Source organism: Accipiter gentilis, chromosome 28 (assembly GCF_929443795.1).
Source record: "Accipiter gentilis chromosome 28, bAccGen1.1, whole genome shotgun sequence".
Lineage (NCBI taxonomy): Eukaryota > Metazoa > Chordata > Aves > Accipitriformes > Accipitridae > Astur > Astur gentilis.
This window is the reverse complement of record NC_064907.1, coordinates 16,097,303-16,115,361: the sequence shown is the minus strand read 5'-3', so window position 1 is coordinate 16,115,361 and position 18,059 is coordinate 16,097,303. Positions and strand designations below refer to the sequence as shown.

Below are 18,059 nucleotides of genomic sequence, written 5' to 3'. Positions count from 1 at the left end.
CCAAGAGAGATGGATATGGCTCTTGCTAAATACGGACCTGGGAATCTCATGCCCCTCAGGCGGGAACCACTTATTCATGGGATGATTCATGTTTGTGTGTTATTTCTGCAGTGCACAGTGGTATCCATACTTGATCCATGATATTATCATCATCCATGGGAAGCCTCCTGTATCTTGGGTAACACCCAGCTTATGGGAAGCACAAGGTATGACCTGACACAAAAGCTATGTGCAGCTTCCATAAGGGTTGGCGATACATAACCTATATGTTGTTTCTAACATTAGGTGGGAGTAAAATCCCCTGTCCCACCTTACAGTATTATACAATTTAGTGTGCTGGCTTCTTGCATAGCTTTGTGATTTGGTCTGTTAGGATACATAAAACTGGCTTCATAGAGTCGAGTTGTTGCCTCTTTCCAACAGAAACAGGAGGTTTTCTGGTTGCTGGAGGCTGCGAGGGGGGGAAACCTGAGTTGCAGGTCGTCTTGCTACAGCTCCTGCAAACACGGATGCAGAGTTTTGGAATGTGAAGGACCAAATGGCTCTTTCCTCTAATTGTTCACTGTAGCGACAGCAGTATGAACCTCTTACAAAATCTTCAAGAACTCATCATTGAGGAGAGGGGGAAGACTTGTGCCAATTGCTCAGCCTGTTAGGTGTTTATTAATGGCATCTTTTGCATTATGTGAATTCAAAAGCAACTTCTAAAACATCGTAGATATCAGTCAGACCCCTATGAGTGAGAACTTGGGTGTGTAAGGATGTTTCTGTCTGATAGCGCTCAAAGGGCACTCATGTGCAGTTGTCTGTTGTTTGTGCTGATGAGCTGTGTGTGGCCTTTGGTGCAGGTCTGGCGCTGCATGTGTTTTGTTCCAAGAGCAGCGACCTGCCAGGGAAAAGAATGTGGACGCTCAAAAATCCCCGTGAAGTACCACACTCAGAAAACCGAGAAAGGTTATCGGTACCTGAGAAGTTGTTGGTAAAACTGGGTCTTATTTGTCTAGGCTCTTGTACGCTGCTTATCGCTATAGCATGAGGGTGCTTCTCCATCACCCCTTCAGTCATGTGACTGCTGTGTCACACGTTGTTTATTCCTCCTTCTCCCGGAGGAAGACGCCGTGCTCCACGGAGCGCCTTGGCAGGGCGTTTAATGGGTCAGAGCAAGAAGTATGATGCTTGGAACGGAGGGTGAAGCCTGTGACGGTGTTCCGTTCTGGAGAGTTTTTGTCGCCTGTACCCCGTGGTGTTGCAAGGCAGAGCGTGAACGTGAAGTTGTATTTCCATGCGCTTCAAATCTGTAACGTGGGTTTTTTTTGGAAGGAAAGGCCAGAAGAGTCGTGGTTGTCAGCGGTCAGTGCTGACACCAGTTCCCTTTGGCAAGCTCTTTCTTCGGGACTTGCTTGCTCTCGGGACTTTGCTGCTTTCCCTCTAAAAAAAAAAACCCCTTGGAAATCCTAGGACTGGCTTTCATGAGGACGTGGTTCGGCTCTTTCTGGAGCGCGGCCCTGCCCCCCCCCGCCCCCCCCCCCTCCCTCCCGTGGGGCCGGTGCGCGACGATATGTCTCGGGTGGGCTCCGGCGCGGCCGCTTCTCTGCGGCCCTTACGGCCCGTTGATGTCCCGCATCCGAGGGCCCGCCGTCGGGGTCAGCCGGGCCGGGGACCGCCACCGCCGCCTTGTCCGCGGTGCTGCCGGGCGGGCGGAGCGGAGCGGAGCGGCCCCGCCCCGGGGCGGCGGGCGGCGCGGCGCAGGCCCCGGCCCGGCTCCATAAGGCCGCGGGCCGCCGGCCGGACCCAGCGCCCCAGCCGGGAGGGGCGATGCGGACGCGGAGCGCCATGGCCTGGGCCAGGGCCCGGGCCCGGGCGGCGCTCAGCTGCCTCTGCCTCCTGCTGCTGGCCGCGCCCGGGCAGCCGGGCCGTGCGGGTGAGTGCGCCGGGGCCGGGGCCTGCCGCCGGTACCCCCTCCCTCTCTTCCCTCCTTCCGGTCTGGCAGGCGGCCTCCGGACCCAATTCCCAGCCAGGGCAGCGCCCCCGGACCCCTTCTCTGGCCCCGCCGCGAGGATCGGGCCCCCCTCCTCATTCCCCCTCCCCAGGGCTCGGCCTGGCCCTGGGGGCCAGCTGGGGGGGGGGGGTGTGGTCTGGCAGCCCCCGTCCCTTCCTCGGAGCTGCCGGGGCCCGGCCTGGCACCGAGGGCTAGCAGGTGGGGTGGGAGACACCCCCCCCCCTCCCCCTTCCCTTTGCCAGAGCAGGGGATCCTGCCCGGCTGTCCCCGTCTGCCCCCCCCAATGCAAGGGGATTTCCCCCTCTGCGGGCAGCACTAGCGGTACATGGTCCCAGCGTGGGGGTCACAGGTGTCAGAAGGAGGGTGCTGTGGGGGGTGACACAGCCTGGGCCCTGACCGGGACCATCTCTGCCAAAATGTGCCTGGTAAATGTTGTGCGTGGTCAGAGAGGGGCCGAGAGGACAGCAGGGCCTTTGTCTTAACCCTGAAACGTGAGGAGGCAATCTCGGCCGGTGAGCTGGTGGGGTCCCGTTACACCTGCTCAAGTTTGCAGGCGTCTGGGGAATGCCGTCACTTTGCTCTCCAGCCCTCCTGTGCCAGGCTAGGCAGTCTGCTCTCCAGATGCTCTTCTTACGAGGCAGGTAGCAATCCACGTACAGGAAAGCCTGTTAAAAGTGCGGTGGGGTGGGCAGCCTGTTCACGGGTCTCCCAGAAATTTGTGCGAGCGGATCCCGAGTACAACTGTGTCGTTTCCCTGCCCGGAGGATGTTGCGTTTCTCTCTTGAGGTGACAGAACACCCACATCGTTTCCATTGCGTTTCAAGGGACACGTGCAGGGACCTGTGTCTTCCCCCTCTCTCTTTGGGTGACCTTAGCCATCACGGTGCCAGGGCGCTGCCTGCACTGGCAGACCCAGGGACAGGGGAGGACCCCGGCTGGCTGTTCTCCCCCGAGGAGGATGGAGGCTGCATCCTGGGGCAAGAACTCTGCACATCACGGTGTCATCACTAACAGCAGTGAACGCACACCGTGCTCTCCTTACGGGCTTTTAATGAGTTGACGCTGTGCTGTCTTTATGGGCTGTTCGTGAATTGAAACCTTTCTGTTTATGGGCTTTTATGATGCTGATTCTGATGTTAAATATACATGATAGGCAGAAATGTCTCCTCTGTTGTTGTTTTCCTTCTCCTGAAGGAATATATGGGCTGTGTTAAACTTCTGTGTTTATCATTAATGCGTAGTTTTATAGTCAGGACTTCCTAATTGAGGAATCTTTTCTAAAACTAATATTGATGCTTGAGGCTGAGAAACAGTGCTCTTGTGGTGGGTATCTCTCCCTGAGGGATTCTGTGCTGCGAATCTCTTGCCTCTCACTTGGTGTGTTGTAACTGGCAGTTGTGAGCTGTGTGCTAGACGAAAGCCAAGCTTTGAAAGGTGGCTGTTGGCTTGCGGTGGAGGTAGCACGGCATGTTGGAAACTGCCTTGCCAGAGCACCGAGGAGCAAAATCTTAAGTGACGCATCTCCAGGATATTGGATGCTTGGGCTTCCAGTGAACTGGTCAGTGTTTTCAGGAGTAATATTTTAGTTTCTACCTGTGGCTGGGAGGAGACGCAGGTCACGGAGTTAACTGATGGTGGGAGGCAGTTTTCCTCTCTGCCTTCTCAAGTCTCTGTCCCAGCTCATAATGCCAAATCTGCGATGAAAGATAACAGGCCGCCTTTGTCTCAGCTCTGAGCGTGAAGGAGAGGGGAAAAACGAGTCACCTCTTTCAGTTTATCCAGGAACTTCCAACTTTGGGGTTAGAATATAAGTGCTTTGGACACTCCCCAATTAATAGGGATATGAGGCAGAAATGGGGTATTACAGGAATCTACTAATTGAAAAATTCCTGAATGAACATAATCTTGTAGTGATGTGTAGCCTTGAGGGTTTTGTATAGTGTAGATTTTCTTCTCCTGTTTGTGTCCGTAGGAGGCCTCAACGTTTGGCTGTATAAATTCATAAAGAAACCATCTGGCATTGCCACAGGCAAGAACTGTGTTTCTTGCTATATGGTCTCTTCCCCAATACTTGGTGTCACACATATACCAGGATGTTTTAGCCATGCTTTACCAGTTTTTAAAGGAATTCTTAAAGCATCTAAACACTTTGGTTTGAATTTCTGGAGAGATGCAGTGTTTGGTTAAGATAAGTCCTTTGTTCAGCTCATGAAAAACAGCACTGCCTCACCCATATTTCAGCAAATCTGGGACAATCGTTCAGCAGAGTAAAGAGGGTTTTTGTGGTTATTTCCTCCATGTGAAGAATAAAAAGAGGAAAGAAATTTCAGTGTAGCTAATGTTGCCTCTTGTAGTGCTTTGTTTTCAGAAAAAGGAAGTTTGAAACGTGACTTTGTAGTTTTTGCATGTCTTGATTATTCTCAGTTCTCAAGCTAAAATTAAAAAAAAAAAAGTTTATTTGCTCAACTCCACCGAGTTCTGTGATTGAATTTGTATTGCGTGGTTTCCTTTGGTGGCCAAATTTAAAGATAGCAACATCTCCAAAGAGAAGCGTTCCCACGAACCTCCACTGTGTGAAGTGAGCTGACATCTACACAGCTGACGAGACGTGGAGGAAGTGAGTGGGCTCTGTGTGCGAGGAGCTCCTATCCACGGGCAAGGCTGTCATGGATGGGTGGGCAGAGACTCCAGAGCCATTGACACAGGAGGAAGGGTGTCCCGGTGAGATTAATCATCTTGCACCCAAGGATGGTGTGGCTTGGCTCTTTTTCTCCTTGTAAGAAGGTTCCAAGGTGGAGAGGATGTTGTGACAGTACCAGAGAACAAGAGCGATAGTCCTTTTTGTGGAACAAGAGTAGCTGTTGTCTTGCAGACAAATTAGTGTGGCTTTAGAAAGGGCAGAAGGAATAGTAAAAGTCTAGACAGGAAACACTTACAGCATGGGTCAGGATTTCAGCAAGAGGGAGGTAAGAATATTCTAGGAAATATTGCTGTAGAAGAGCTCAATGTCCTCATTAATGTCCAACACCCCCAGTAAAATACTAAGAGAAATTACATTAACCATTCTTGCCAGCTTTAATGTTAAATATTCCAGGTGAGCAATAAATCAAGTAGATGAATTTACTTCTCTTGCCATGATAGTTGGTCATCTTTTCCTACCTTCTAAAAAGGCACTGTGACACAAGGAGACCTGCTTGGTCTGAAGATTTAGAGCAAGGGAAGGAGGAGACAGAAAGAAAAGTCACAAGGAGGAGTACCCTGTAGAAGAACAGCTGGCCAGATGCTCCTGGGTGCTTTGGAGATGGAGCACTACCAAGGCACTCTTAGCATTTGAGGTATGGGAAGAACTGGAACTGCTGGCTTCATAGGAAATGTTCCTACTTTTAGCAGAAGATGTGTTAGCTTGGTGTTTTGTATAAATCTCTAAATATTTTTAAGTGGACTTGGATAGTATTTACATAGTGAAAGTGAAGGAGATTTTTGCTTCCAGTAATCCAAAGAGTAAATCTTACTAGAGCTGTCATCTTAGCGGACAGGTCAACTGCACCTAAAAATGTTTTTCCTACTATGTAATTGATTGGAGAAATACACTGAAGAAGTAATAAGAGTTTATGTGTCATTCTGGAAGGACGTCTGTAAGCCAGTTCACAGAAGTTTCTCCTCAAACAGATACTGCTTGGCAAAGTCCTTTATGATGTTGAAAATGGGATATAGAGAATGCATATTGAGTTTGCAGTTGATACCCTTCCAGTCAGATAGGATTTAGGCTCCTCAAATAAAGAGTTAGCAATCCCAGTAATGTGGACACATGAGAGAAATATCTGGCAGAAGGATGCAGCTTTGAAAGGATGGGTGCAAAGTGTTCTGCTGAGGTGGAAATAATTGTCTGCACAAGTACGAGAGGGTGAAAAACAGGGTGCAGGAGCATGTGAGCAGGAAAGGAAATGAGTGTTAGAGTAGTTTAAATGCCAAGTGAATCAGCCATGCTGTCTGTTATGGAAGAAAGATTAACTTGTGGACATACATCAACACACAAAGCATGCGAACCTTGATACTTGTGAAGCCTCTCTGGACTGTTGTGTCCTGTTTTGCATCCTTTTTCAGGGTAGGTATGGTCTAACTAGAGAGAAGAGCCAGTAGAGCCTCATACGAACAGTCAGAGATCTAATAGGGTCCACAAGGAAATATTGAATATTGGCCTTTATTTAGTTGAAGGAGAGGAGAGGGGAGTGTGACAGCATAGTTTGGAAATGTAAAAATTTCCAGCCAGACAGGAGTAAATTGTCCACCTCCTTTGGGGATTAGAGATATGGCTTAAAACACAGCGAGGGAAATCCATTGGACATCAGGGATGCTTGTTGGAGATGCTTTGTGTGAAATTGATCCCACCCTGGGACCCAAGGAGGGACTACTAGATGGCTGTGTAAAGCTTTTATCACTTCTTCTAGTGAGCAGTCTGCTGCCTAAGCATCAAATGACTGGCGCAGCTGACCTCATCTATTAATTGTAATCAATTATAACAATGGTGAATTTGAGTTTGTGTATTTAATGCTTTAGCAATGTGCATCTTTTGACTCAGACGTGCACACAGCTAATAGAAGATTAATGCTCGTTGCTGCTAACTGATGCTCTAGGTTTAATATGGTTGTGGTTAAGCCTTTACATTTATAGTAAAATGGCTAAAAGTTGCTAGGGTGGATGCACGCATGGGATAAATCCGAAGAGAACGTTAGTGGTATCTTACTTCTGTGCGGTGCTATTTTTTTTCCTGGCTCTGTTTCCATGCTCACTTAGGGATTGAGTAAATTGAAGTAGGCAAATATGAGTAAATGGTCATGTTGGGTGTCCTCTCTCCAAGTTTTGCTGATAGACAGCTGTGAACAAATTTGGGTAGTATCAGAGAATTTTTATTGTTTTGCTTATTGTACAGAATGATGCTCTTTGGTATCATTTGTGATGCTGAAAGCAGTGGGGGATCCGAAAGCGGTGATCATAGCAGAGATCAAGCCCTGCAGCCATTGCTGGCAGTACCAGTGCACTGCTGGAGCCTGTGATGCTGCAGGTGGGATAGTTTTGAGCCTTGTCTCCGTGAATCCAGTCCTCTTTGGTGTGGGAAGGGTGGTTTTTTGCACGTTCCTTGTTAGTGTCTGTCTGCAGTCTGAGCTGGTCACATGCTGATAAGCTTGTTTTTATGAAATGAGTTTGTTTTGTGGTGCGATAGGCTACAGCCTAAACTTTCCTATTTCTCTCTTTTTTTTTTTCTTTTTTTTTTTTTCTATTGAAGAGAGTATCTTTGACCTCACTTTAGTAGGCTTGGGAAAGAGTCATGGTAAAAGAAGGGTGATAATTGGGGTGAACTGTTCAGTGTGGGTGGATGTAGCTGCATGCTGTATTTCTGTAGTTGAGCCAACCATCTGCAGGCATGCCAAGGTCTATGAAGACCGGAGATGCAGCTTGACTTTTGCTGAATATAGATCTTACCTGTCGGGGAGTGAATACCCTAACAGCTTACCTCAGCGTCTGGAAAGCCGTAACGGCTATGACACGTTTCGATGGTTTTCAAGCTCCTGCACGACATGTAACGTACATGAAATTCCTACTGTGGATTTGGGGCGGGGAGGGGAAGATGAGTCACATCTTCCTAGTTGCCTCCAATGCTTGGTAATTAAAGGCAGTCTTTAATAAGACAAGATAAATACAGTGGATGCAATTGTTTTTTTTTTCTCCTTGGAAATACAATCTTAACTAGTGCTACACCCAAGAATGAACGATAAGAAGCATATTCTCAGTAGTGACATGTAGCACAACCCAGGTAGTAGCCTTGGCCGGTGGCAGGAAGCACCTGAGTACAAGAAGTCCTGTAAGTTACTGAAAAATTTATTGCAGACAGCGTGCTTGAGAACCATACTTACTATATTGCAATGAAGTTTCTCAAAAGGGGGTGGAGGAAAAACTACAAAAAATAGCCTATCTTAGGAAAACAGAATATAAATGTCTTCAAACATCTTACGTGGAAAACAGCTGAGTATCTGTGTTGGGTTTTTGCTGTCACTTCTGCCTTTCCTTAATTGCTATGAATTAAACCACCTTTACTTTGTACTGAAATTTATGAATGAATTCTCATGGACAGTAACCATCTTGACTGGAGGGTAGCATCTTAACACCAATGTGGTTGCAGGAACCTATCTGATGATGCCTTCACAGCATGCTGGAACCTAGCGCTTATCTAGACTGCTGCAATAGCTGCAAACTGCCTTATCCATGCTGGAATTTCGCCTAGTGCTAATTGGGTCAGGCTATGTTTTTCTTCACTGGGTGAGATAAGGTCTGAACGTGTTAGTCACTAGAAGGAGCGTTGGGTGCTAGGTGGGACTAGGGTGGCTGGCCAGTGTATTGGATTAAGGATGTAGCTCTCAAGGTTTGTGTTTCTTGGTAGGAAGAAGGCCTGTTCCCTAGTAACTAGCCTTTTTAAGAGGAAGATTTAGGAGCAGGGTTGTCTCTTGCATGTTCTAATTTCTGCTTCGTTGCACTTGTCCCTTTCATTGGATTTTTGATTAACTAGTCTGGTGCCCTCTTTGAGGGTTGCTAGTGATGCGTGAAATGTTGCATGGGACAGTCAGCATGGCAATAGGTTCTTTATAAAGTGAGGGTCAGTGCCATGGAGATACCTGCCAGAATGGATGCTTTTGTCCTGGGCAGTGCCAGTGAAGCAGTGTGCTGCACTTTCAGCCACTGCGGAGCAGTTTTGTCCCGGTGAGAATCCCACAAAACAAACTCTTCTGTACATCAGCAGGCTTGTTGTCAGTTTGATCTGTACTGAAACGTGGGGTGAGAAAGGACGTCTTTGCCAGAAGAGGAAAGAGAACTGAAAGTTAAAGGGAAAGCTGTTTGCAGTTCAAACTTTTAATGTGAAGGCTGCTTTTCTCTTTTTAGTTCCACTAGAAAGGAAGGTGGTGCCTTCCTACCCTTATATTTTAGCTTGTAGTAATCGGAAGCACTTTGTTAATCAAGACAAACACACCCTTCTCCTCTGATGAGTTGTGCCCACAATGAAGGGAAGAATAAGGCATTGTACCTGAAATCACCTCCCAAACTGGTGGTAGTGAAGGGAGGGAAGGAGAGCAGAAAGTGGGGGGAGAAATGTCAGAGTATTCAGAGAGTTGAAAATTGTACTCTTTCAGTGCCGTTTCTCTAAGAGGAAGCCTCTTGGTGTTGCACTCTTCCCAGAAATCCCTCCCAGTTTTCCTAGCTTTGTATGATGATTCACTCCTTTGTCTTCTGCTTCCAAGCTGCTTTTGGGGAGGCATGCCCCTTTCTGAGCGCTGCGAAGATTAACCATGCCCTGCCGTTTCTGTAGCATGTGTCCCAAGAGAGTCTCCAAAACTCTGTCCAAATGTCACCGGGTCATGTCCCCCCCCAGATAAAGGCACTTCTGGATGGCAGTGGGGAAGTAACAAGTGCAGAGCAGCGACATGCAAGAGCTCGGGACCGGATACGAGTGAAATGTGTCTTTGGAAATGACAAATGTAGAGAAGTGATTTGCCGGAGTATGTACTTTTTTGGTGGTTCATCCCAGGGAAGGAAGCAGCCCTTCCCCTGTTGTCGGGGCCAAAGAGGTATTGACACTGTACTTTCTGTAGTCTGGGAACATAAGGGCTATTTTCAGGAAGTTTCTCTCTGCTTTTTTAATACCTTTTTTTCCAACAATCACAGTAATTAATGAAGCTTCTGCTGCAGTATGTGTACCATGTTATTTCTTGAGAAATAACATAGCTCTGCCTGTGCTTGTGTGACAGAAGTGCTGTATTACAAGTAGGTGCACTGCAATGCATCTGTGTTCTCCAAACGGTTGTACGTGTGCACTGTAACAGGAGAGAAGTTGAAAGCTGAATCTAACTGCTTTTGCTTGCTCTTTGGGGATATCGGTGGAGAAAGTGCAGAAGTGGACCTACTTTTCACTTGGGCAGTCACTTACCGGGATGCCTGTTTGGAAATGCTGACCCAAGGTGACGTTTGTAGCGTTGAGGTTGCGCGGCAGCTCGTGCTGGGGATGGGAAGAGATGCTGCAAAAGCATCTGCAGGAGCCTGAACGTCACTGCAGCTTGATGGTGCTGGCTCAGGGAGGCTTTTGGGGAACCCATGGCATATAAAGCCTGCATGGGGGCTCCTGCCCGATTCCCAAATGATGGAGCAGGTCTCCGACGGAGGCTTCGAGCATACAGCGCCTCTGTGTGACTTACAAAGCCACCACTGCCTTTGGAATTGCTGTGTGAGTTTTGGCGTTTTTTAAATGAATGGAGGATCTTGGTCCCACTTGGAGAGTTTTTGGAGGATCTCAGAAACTAAACACACCCTCACCACCCCCCAGATTTGGTGATTATTTCTGGAGACAAACGGTGACAAGGAGGATAACTGTTCCCTTCCCCCTACCTTTAGGTCAGGAAGCTCAGGCTCCTCTGATGAGCTCACTGATTCCATTGCCATGAGCTAGTAAAACTGTTGCTCTTAATCCTGCCTGCAACCCTGGGCGACCAACCTCCCGCTTTCCCGGGGAGCGGCTCCTGAGCCAGGCACAGGCAGACAATGGCTGTTGATGGAAAAAGTAATTTACATGTGCAATTTATTATTGTATACATGGTCAATATAGAACAGTTGCTTGCAAAAACTGCTGCCTTATAAAGGAAACTTGGACCGTAGGCTTTTGTTTGGTTCAGAGATCTGTCTGATGTTGCATATGCAAATAATTTATAAAGTGATCTGCAAAAGGGCACTTTGTTGCACGCATTTGTTTCACCTCATTTGTTTTTATAAGGTCCTTAAGAGATCTCTAAGAACAGAATGAGTAGTATTGGCCTTGTGTCAGAAGTTTGGCTGTGATGTGCAGGGCGAGGGCGTAACGCTGAGCTCTGCTGGGCTGGCTTTGTGCCGCTGTGCCATTAGGTAGCACAGGAACTGCTGGAGCCCCTGGGAGCTAATCTGGAGAGGCTGCATGGTCGAGCTGGTGCAGTTCTGCAGCTTTGCAGCGCAGGACACCTGGTTTTGACGCTGTCTTTCTGCGTGTCCTTGAACAAGTTCTCCCTGTGCTGACCTGCTTTGTTCAATGCTCTGATTCCTGCTGATAAAATGTGATGGTGTAGGAGGTAGATACTTGTAAGACAGTAATTGGGATGTGAAGCTTTCAATTTGAAACCTTCTGGAAAATTTGGTGTCTTCTCTGCTATTTGTGTGTTGTTTTCTCTGGCCTTTTACAAGGCAGTCCATGTGTGCTTTGCTCTGAGATTTGCTCTGTGCTCTCCTGTGTGCATCAGGGCCTTTGGCTTTTTCTGTTTGGGTTACAGGTCTCTAAATGCGTGTGGTGCCTTCTTGGCAATGTGGTGCTATGCTATCTCTTAAAAGTAGAGCTTGTAAGTATGCGATAAGAAACGATGCCAGTCTAGTGGCAGAGGGATCTGCTCTGTGCAGTGCTGCAGACGTGTACTGAGCAGCCCAGTTTCAGGGGTCTGTGATAAGTTGGAGGCCTAAACTGGAATCACAGGCTGCCTCATTCCTACTGACAGGGCTTTTCCTGAAATAGTGTTTTCTTCCTTGTGCCTTGTCCTTCTGATTGCTTTGTTTCTTTAGCCAGTGTTTCTGTTCTGCCTTCTAGGTTTCCAGCAGGTTTCTCTGTTGTCTTCCTATGAAGTTGTAATCCCGCAGAGGTTAGGAAGAGAACGGCGAGAGGCTTCCAATGTCTCCTCAGTACAGGTACTGGGCAGTCTTAAAAATGCCTTCAGTTTAGCATCTGCTTCCTAATGAGGTCCACCCAAAACTGACCTGAAATTCTCACAAAGCACTATCAGATTCATCTAGCAGCAAACAAGTATCCATCCTTACAAAAGGTATTACATCTAGCTTTGCCTTTAGCTGAGTTACAGTAAATACCTCCCTGCTCCAGACGTTACAAGTTGCCACAATGGATTTTTGATCTGGGTCTAAAAGTTGTGTAATGAGAGTTTTTAAGCACTGGAACGAGTTTCTGAGAGGTGGTGGAATGATTCTGCTGGGAGATGCTCAAAATCCAACTGGAGGAGGCCCTGAGTAGCCTGGGCCAACTCTGTAGCTGGCCCTGCTCTGAGCAGGGGGTCAGATTAGACAACCTCCAGCGGTACTTTCCAGCCTATATTATTCTGCTGTAGCCATGTAATGAAAGACTGCATGCTTCAACGTATTTGGATTAGACCAACTGTGTTTAGTCACAAATCTTGTAAATATTGACAGAACTTAATATTAACAAAAATGCCTTGTGGTTTATTGCAGTCGTTGACTAGTACTCCTGCTGGGATATTTAATGTAGTGGTCAGGCAATTCAGCTTATCCACTTAATATTAAGGACCCTAGTTGCTGTCTGCAGCACTTGGCTAATGCGAGGCTGTGGAGGTACTGGCTCACTGTGAATGTTCAGTAATAAAACGGTATTGTCCTTTTCCAGCTGTAACTAATGTTTTTTCTATGGAAGTCTTAGGAACAAGGGATAAGAAAACCACAAAGCTATTTTGAAATAGCTTCCTTCATGTGACTTTTCCCCAGTTACACAGGAAGGGATGCCAGGTTCCGGAGGTAGGGACAATTATAAAATAGGTTTCAGGCTCACCCACACGTGGTTATTCCTGGTCTGTTGTAACTAGTAAGATTTAAGAAGGAAAGTTTATTAGCTCAGTATCTGGCAATTTCAATGTATGGACATGGCAGTCATTTTGTCTGCTGGATGTCGGGGAACCAGAGCAAATCATGATGGCTGTGGTCAGCTTCTCATTGCAAAGCCTTGTGGGCGCAGTGAAGTTGGCTAGGAACACAAGGAACACCCCTTCCCCCTGACCAGCATTGGGGTACCAGCAAGAAGTGTGATGGCAGAGGCCACTCAGATCGAGAGAGTTCTGCATCCCTCTGGGAGGTGGTTTAAATTTTGTTGATATCAGCTGCATCTCCAGCAGGGTCTTTGCTGCCACATCTGTATCTGAAAGGGCTAAGAGTACAGACTAGTCCCAAGTTACGGAAGGTGACAGTAGTGATTTGAATGCTATAGTCATAGCAGTAATGAAACTCACAGAGACTGTTTTCTGCCAAACTTTTGTTGATTTCAAAGAATGTTTTATTCATTAACATGAGTAAAATTCAACTTTTTTTTATATTCAGGACAAGGTGTCATATGCTATTGAGATAGAGGGAAAAGAATACACAATTCATCTAGAAAAGAACAAGTAAGTGGCTAATTTCTTTAGATTATTAAATTCCATCTATTGTGTCCAAATAACAAGCTGGCAGGTAGCACGCGAGTTCCAATTCTTGAGGTTGTTGGTGAGAAGTGCAGTTACATGCTAGCTCTGCAAAATCTGCAGAGAAAGACAGCGAAAGTGGATTGAATTACAGTGTCTTGGCTATCAACCAGAAGTTTTGTTGAACTCCTGCAACCCTGGTGATCTCCTTTCAGTGAAGGAAGCAGTAGTTTGCTCGAAGGGGATCTGGGGAATCGTTGAAATGACTCTCTCTATTAACATCTAAAAATAAACAAACTGAACTATATTTCAAGTAAATATTTTTGCTTTCTTCTGGGTTTTGTTTATTGTTTCAGGGTTTTTTCCTGTCTCAGTAGCACAAGAATACTAATAAATGAGGAAGCTGACTTTATATCCAAGGCTTTAACACCCATAAATTACAGACAATATAGATATTGTCTCTCTTGAGTTTAATTTTTAAAGGGCTACTTGCAGCAACAGCAAGTTACCATTTATCAGGCTATTGCTTCTTAAAACTACCCTCATAATAGAGAAAAGAGACAGAACTATTTAAATGTAAAAGCCCCTGGGGATCTCTAGCAGCCAGTTGCCAAGACCCTGACCCGCAAAAATATGGGAATTCAGCTATGCCGCATCAAGGGATTTACCAGTATGGGTCAGCAGTCTTAATCGTGGGAGACTTTCCCAATGCACTTCCTTCCAAAACTGGGAAAGAGAAGTCGTATGCAGCAGAGTGCTGTGGGGTTTTTTGTTTGTTTGTTTTATTCTGCATGAAAGCAAGCTTTTAGCACAATTTAATGGGTTTTGATGCTTGTTTTACTATTCCATGCTGAGGTGGTTGATTTGATTTCATTAACGGTTCCACCATTCTGATATCTTGGATTTTGCTGTGGAAATGCACAATTTCTATGCTAATTTGAGGGCGGGGGGGGGGGTGTCCTTTTGAATGTTTCCTTATTTAATTGCAATTTACATATTTGTGACACTTTTGATTAGGATCATCTTACTGCCCTGCTATAGTGTCATAATCATTTCATGAAATTCCTCTTGTATTCCTTTTCCCCTTTCCTTCCAGAGAACTGCTGCCCAAAGATTTCACAGTTTATACCTATAATAAGGAGGGGAAGTTGCAATCTGAACATCCAGATATACAGGTAGGATTTCTTTCTTTTATACCCTTACTGAAGGTGACTTGAACACTGAGCATCTACAGGATGAAGGAGTTGTGTTGCAAAATGATAGTTGTATTTTCCACTGGGCCCTCCTCTAATCCCGTGTATGCACTGCACTCTTCCTGGAGAGCAGCCTTGATTTTGGATGAGGCTCTAGCCTGGAGCTTGTCATAGACCTGTGTTTTCTTATATGGAGGTGATTGCTGTCTGATTAAAAGCTACTCTTCTCTAAAAAGGAAATGCTTTTCTTAGCTGTCAGATATCTTATCCGAGAGTGGTGCTGTGCTTGCCATACAGCACAGTGCAGTGTTGGTATCGCTTCTGGACACAGGCCTTGCTTCTCACGGGGACCAGAACACGCAGAGCAGAGCTGGGGTGGTCTAGTAACTGAATATATAGCTTTTACTTTTACACACAATGGTCTTCCAGATTGGTCCACAAGTCAAAATGAGCAGTCAGCTGCTGACCCATCTTTTCACTTGTGCGAGGCTGTCTGTCAGTGACTCTAAGAATTTTTGAGGGTTGACGGGCTATCTGTTAGTCCAAAAATTTGGGAACTACTAGAAGGGATGGAGGAGATCAAGTCTGGCGGACCTTTGAGAGGGATGCTATCTGTGTAGCATCGGAGTTACTCCACTGAAAATGCATTTGCAGCCCTCCTTTTCTGTACAGGCAGGCTGCCTGGTAGGTTGTCTTTTGAAAATTTAATTGCTTCAGTAGAGTAAGAATAAAGACCAGCTTGTGCAATACAAAAAGGATGAGAGTATTCCTAATGGTTTTACTCTTCTTATGTGTCAATGTTGTTCCTTTGAAAGGGAAGCGTTAGTCATATATGATTCATAGGATCTCGTTTTTGAAAATAGAGCACCTGTGTCTAACTTCCTAGTTAAAAGTAATTGACTAAGAGGAAAAATGCTTTTTCTGCGCGAGGTCGTGAAAATCACAGTGGCCCTGAAGGATTAGCACATGCCTTCAGTGCTTTCTGCATTCATTGCTGAAACAACAGGCGACATAATCTACCTGACCCCTATAATTATGTTCAAAAATGCACTTGCCAGAGAAAATGGAGTGTATTTTCATACAGTAGTATTCCCATACTACCCCCTTGTCTAGTTTCCAAAATATGTATACACAGAGGACAAAATGGAAATATTCTGCCTTATCAGGGCTGATGAGGGGTTTAGTGCACAACCAAAAACTTCTGGCAGCACAGCGCCTGTTGGTGAGGATAGCAGGTGTCGGCCCTCTTGCTAGAGAGAGGTTATGTACAAGTCAAACATTCAGCGGGACTGTTTTCTAGAAGGCTGAATGGTGATTTGGCCCAAATCAGTAGGGAGGGGCTGGCCTCAAAATATTTGAGGCAGGGTGGAGAACAGAATTTAAGAGTGGGATGGTTTACGGTCAAGTTAAGAAATCCAGTTGCTAGATAATGCTTCTGAGCCCTGCTTGCCTGGTATTGATAATGTGTTGGTAGCGCTGGCTCTGAATCCGGCTTCAGGTAGAATGACTGAGTGGGTGAGTGGGATTTTAAACTGAAATCTGTAATGAACTGCTGGCCCCATGGAGCTGTGAAGAGTATCTGCTCTACAGGATAGGGAGGTAGGGATTCAGTTGGACTGCTGTGCCCCTGTGGCATCTTGATTAGCTTCATATAAGTAAGTCCTTGTGGCAGTAAGGCAGGTGAGGAAATTTTTAGATGAATGTTAGCAAAGAAAATGCTGTTATATTGTGGTAGAGCTAGAAGCATGTTAGAAGCTACAGACTGTAGGTAAAAGGCATGTGGTTAATTTAACTTAAAGCATATTACGTTCTCAAGTTGTAACTACTGCCGGTCAGTGGCAGGCATAACAACTACACAATCAGAGATACTGGGTGTGCAGGTATGCGTGGAGTATGTGTGTAATGCACCCTTGTTTTCCCATGTAGGATCACTGTCATTACCAGGGATACGTGGAGGGGACCCTGGATTCTGTGGTTGCTGTCAGCACTTGCTCGGGGCTCAGGTAGCACAGCTCTGTCTTTTGTGTCCCTGTTGTCACGTGAGTCTCGCGGCTCACTGAACCTGAAACAAAATTCTTGCTCTGTTTTTAACTACTGTTCAGCCAGGCGGGGATTCATTGTCTGGGGCCAAGCTGCAATAGTGTATGCCTTTGTGCAGTCTTTCTGTAGTATCTTTTATTCACGTGGTTAATAGATATTTGAAATACCATTAAATAAATTGATTAATGCAGTTTGTTATCAGAGTACAGTAAGTTGTTCTTTGATAAAAATTTTGGCTTATTTTCTAGTTTATATAGATGGTCTTTACAAAGAACTGTACATAGTGCAAAAATGGAAACTTGAACACGAGTCTGCAAATTTTACAAAATTGGCCCTAGAGCTTGTGCACTTCAAATTTCATTGGAAACTTTTTCTGCTTTGGGCTAATTTCCTTATGTTTTGGGACACTGATTTTTTTTGCAGTGCCATGTCAGACACCAGAGTGGCAATAGTATATTTGAACTAAAGCATCTCTTTTTAAGGCTTGTGATTTAATTTCTGGGGTGTTGCAGGCTTATAAAGAAAATATTTAATTTACTGTATTTGTGAAGGCCATATCCAGTGAAAGCCTGCTTTCAGGCTTGAAATGAAGCATGCTGTTCTGCAAGGACTGAGATATAGACCTGCCTTTAGTTATCAAAGAATGACTGGTTTTTTGTCTTACTGTAAAAATCTGGGTAACTATCCTCTGTGCTTAATGCAAGAATTCTCACACACTACCATATTTTAGGGGTTTGGTGACAATAGGGAACATCACCTATGGGATTGAGCCCATGGATTCCTCTTCTGGTTCTAAACACATTTTATATCGATTGGATAATGTGAAGAAAGAGCCCACGATGTGTGGAGTAACCACTGAAGACCATGAAAGGGAGCATACAGAGGAAGATCACCATCCCAGTATGACTCAGCTGCTGCGAGTAAGTACTCCACTGTTTTCTCCACAGTCCCCTATAATGGGTTTTGTGAGTGTTCAGCTAAGAATATGGAAGCAGCTTATCAGATTTCCTGGGGTTTAACACATACTAAAGGTTTCTGATTCAGAGGGCTTTCTACACTGCTGAAAAACTCAGTTGCTTCGACAATGCAGTTGCAATTTCCTTCTGCTTCTGCACACAGCAGTGAGAGTTGAGTGGCTAGTTAGATTATTCATGGGCAGAGCTTTTTGGGGCTTTTAAGGGCAGGAACACTACCCTCATTGGAGAGGCTCATTAACAAAGTATTGCATCAGAAGCTAGGAGAATATCGTGTTGTTTATTGCACCCTTCTAGCCATCAGAATAACAGTTTGCTGTGAAGGTCCCCCTTGTCATTTAAAGACTGGCTGTACAGGAACAAGATTGCAGTAAAAGCAGGAGAATGAAAAACATTGTGTTTCACTTCAAGGTTGTTGGCATTTGCTTATTAGTATCTTTCTGCTCCTTTATAAAAGTGTATACTGCCTTTCCAAAGAAATCTGTGTGAAAAGTAAAGTTCCATTGCTTTTGAAACACAACGAATCTTTATGCAGCTAAATTTTAGTGTAAAATACTTAGACAAATTGTCATTGCATTGGATTACACTTCTTCGTTTTGGC

The 18,059-nt window shown here is 45.6% G+C and overlaps 1 protein-coding gene across 3 annotated transcripts in view; it reads left to right on the top strand.

Annotated features, from left to right (window-relative positions):
- The first annotated feature begins 1,754 nt into the window (after positions 1–1,754).
- LOC126051703 (disintegrin and metalloproteinase domain-containing protein 9-like) overlaps positions 1,755–18,059 on the top strand; it is a 30,692-nt gene continuing 14,387 nt past the window's right edge. Inside the window, exons 1-6 of one of the 3 annotated variants that reach the window (XM_049831264.1) lie at positions 1,755–1,921; positions 11,646–11,743; positions 13,172–13,236; positions 14,348–14,426; positions 16,371–16,447; positions 17,215–17,404. In XM_049831264.1, the coding sequence (XP_049687221.1) occupies positions 1,816–1,921; positions 11,646–11,743; positions 13,172–13,236; positions 14,348–14,426; positions 16,371–16,447; positions 17,215–17,404 (615 nt within the window). In that variant the 5' untranslated portion in view covers positions 1,755–1,815. Of the gene's footprint in view, positions 1,922–9,244; positions 9,616–10,430; positions 10,602–11,645; positions 11,744–13,171; positions 13,237–14,347; positions 14,427–16,370; positions 16,448–17,214; positions 17,405–18,059 lie in introns of those variants that run through there. The other 2 variants (XM_049831263.1, XM_049831265.1) reach the window with 2 other exon arrangements.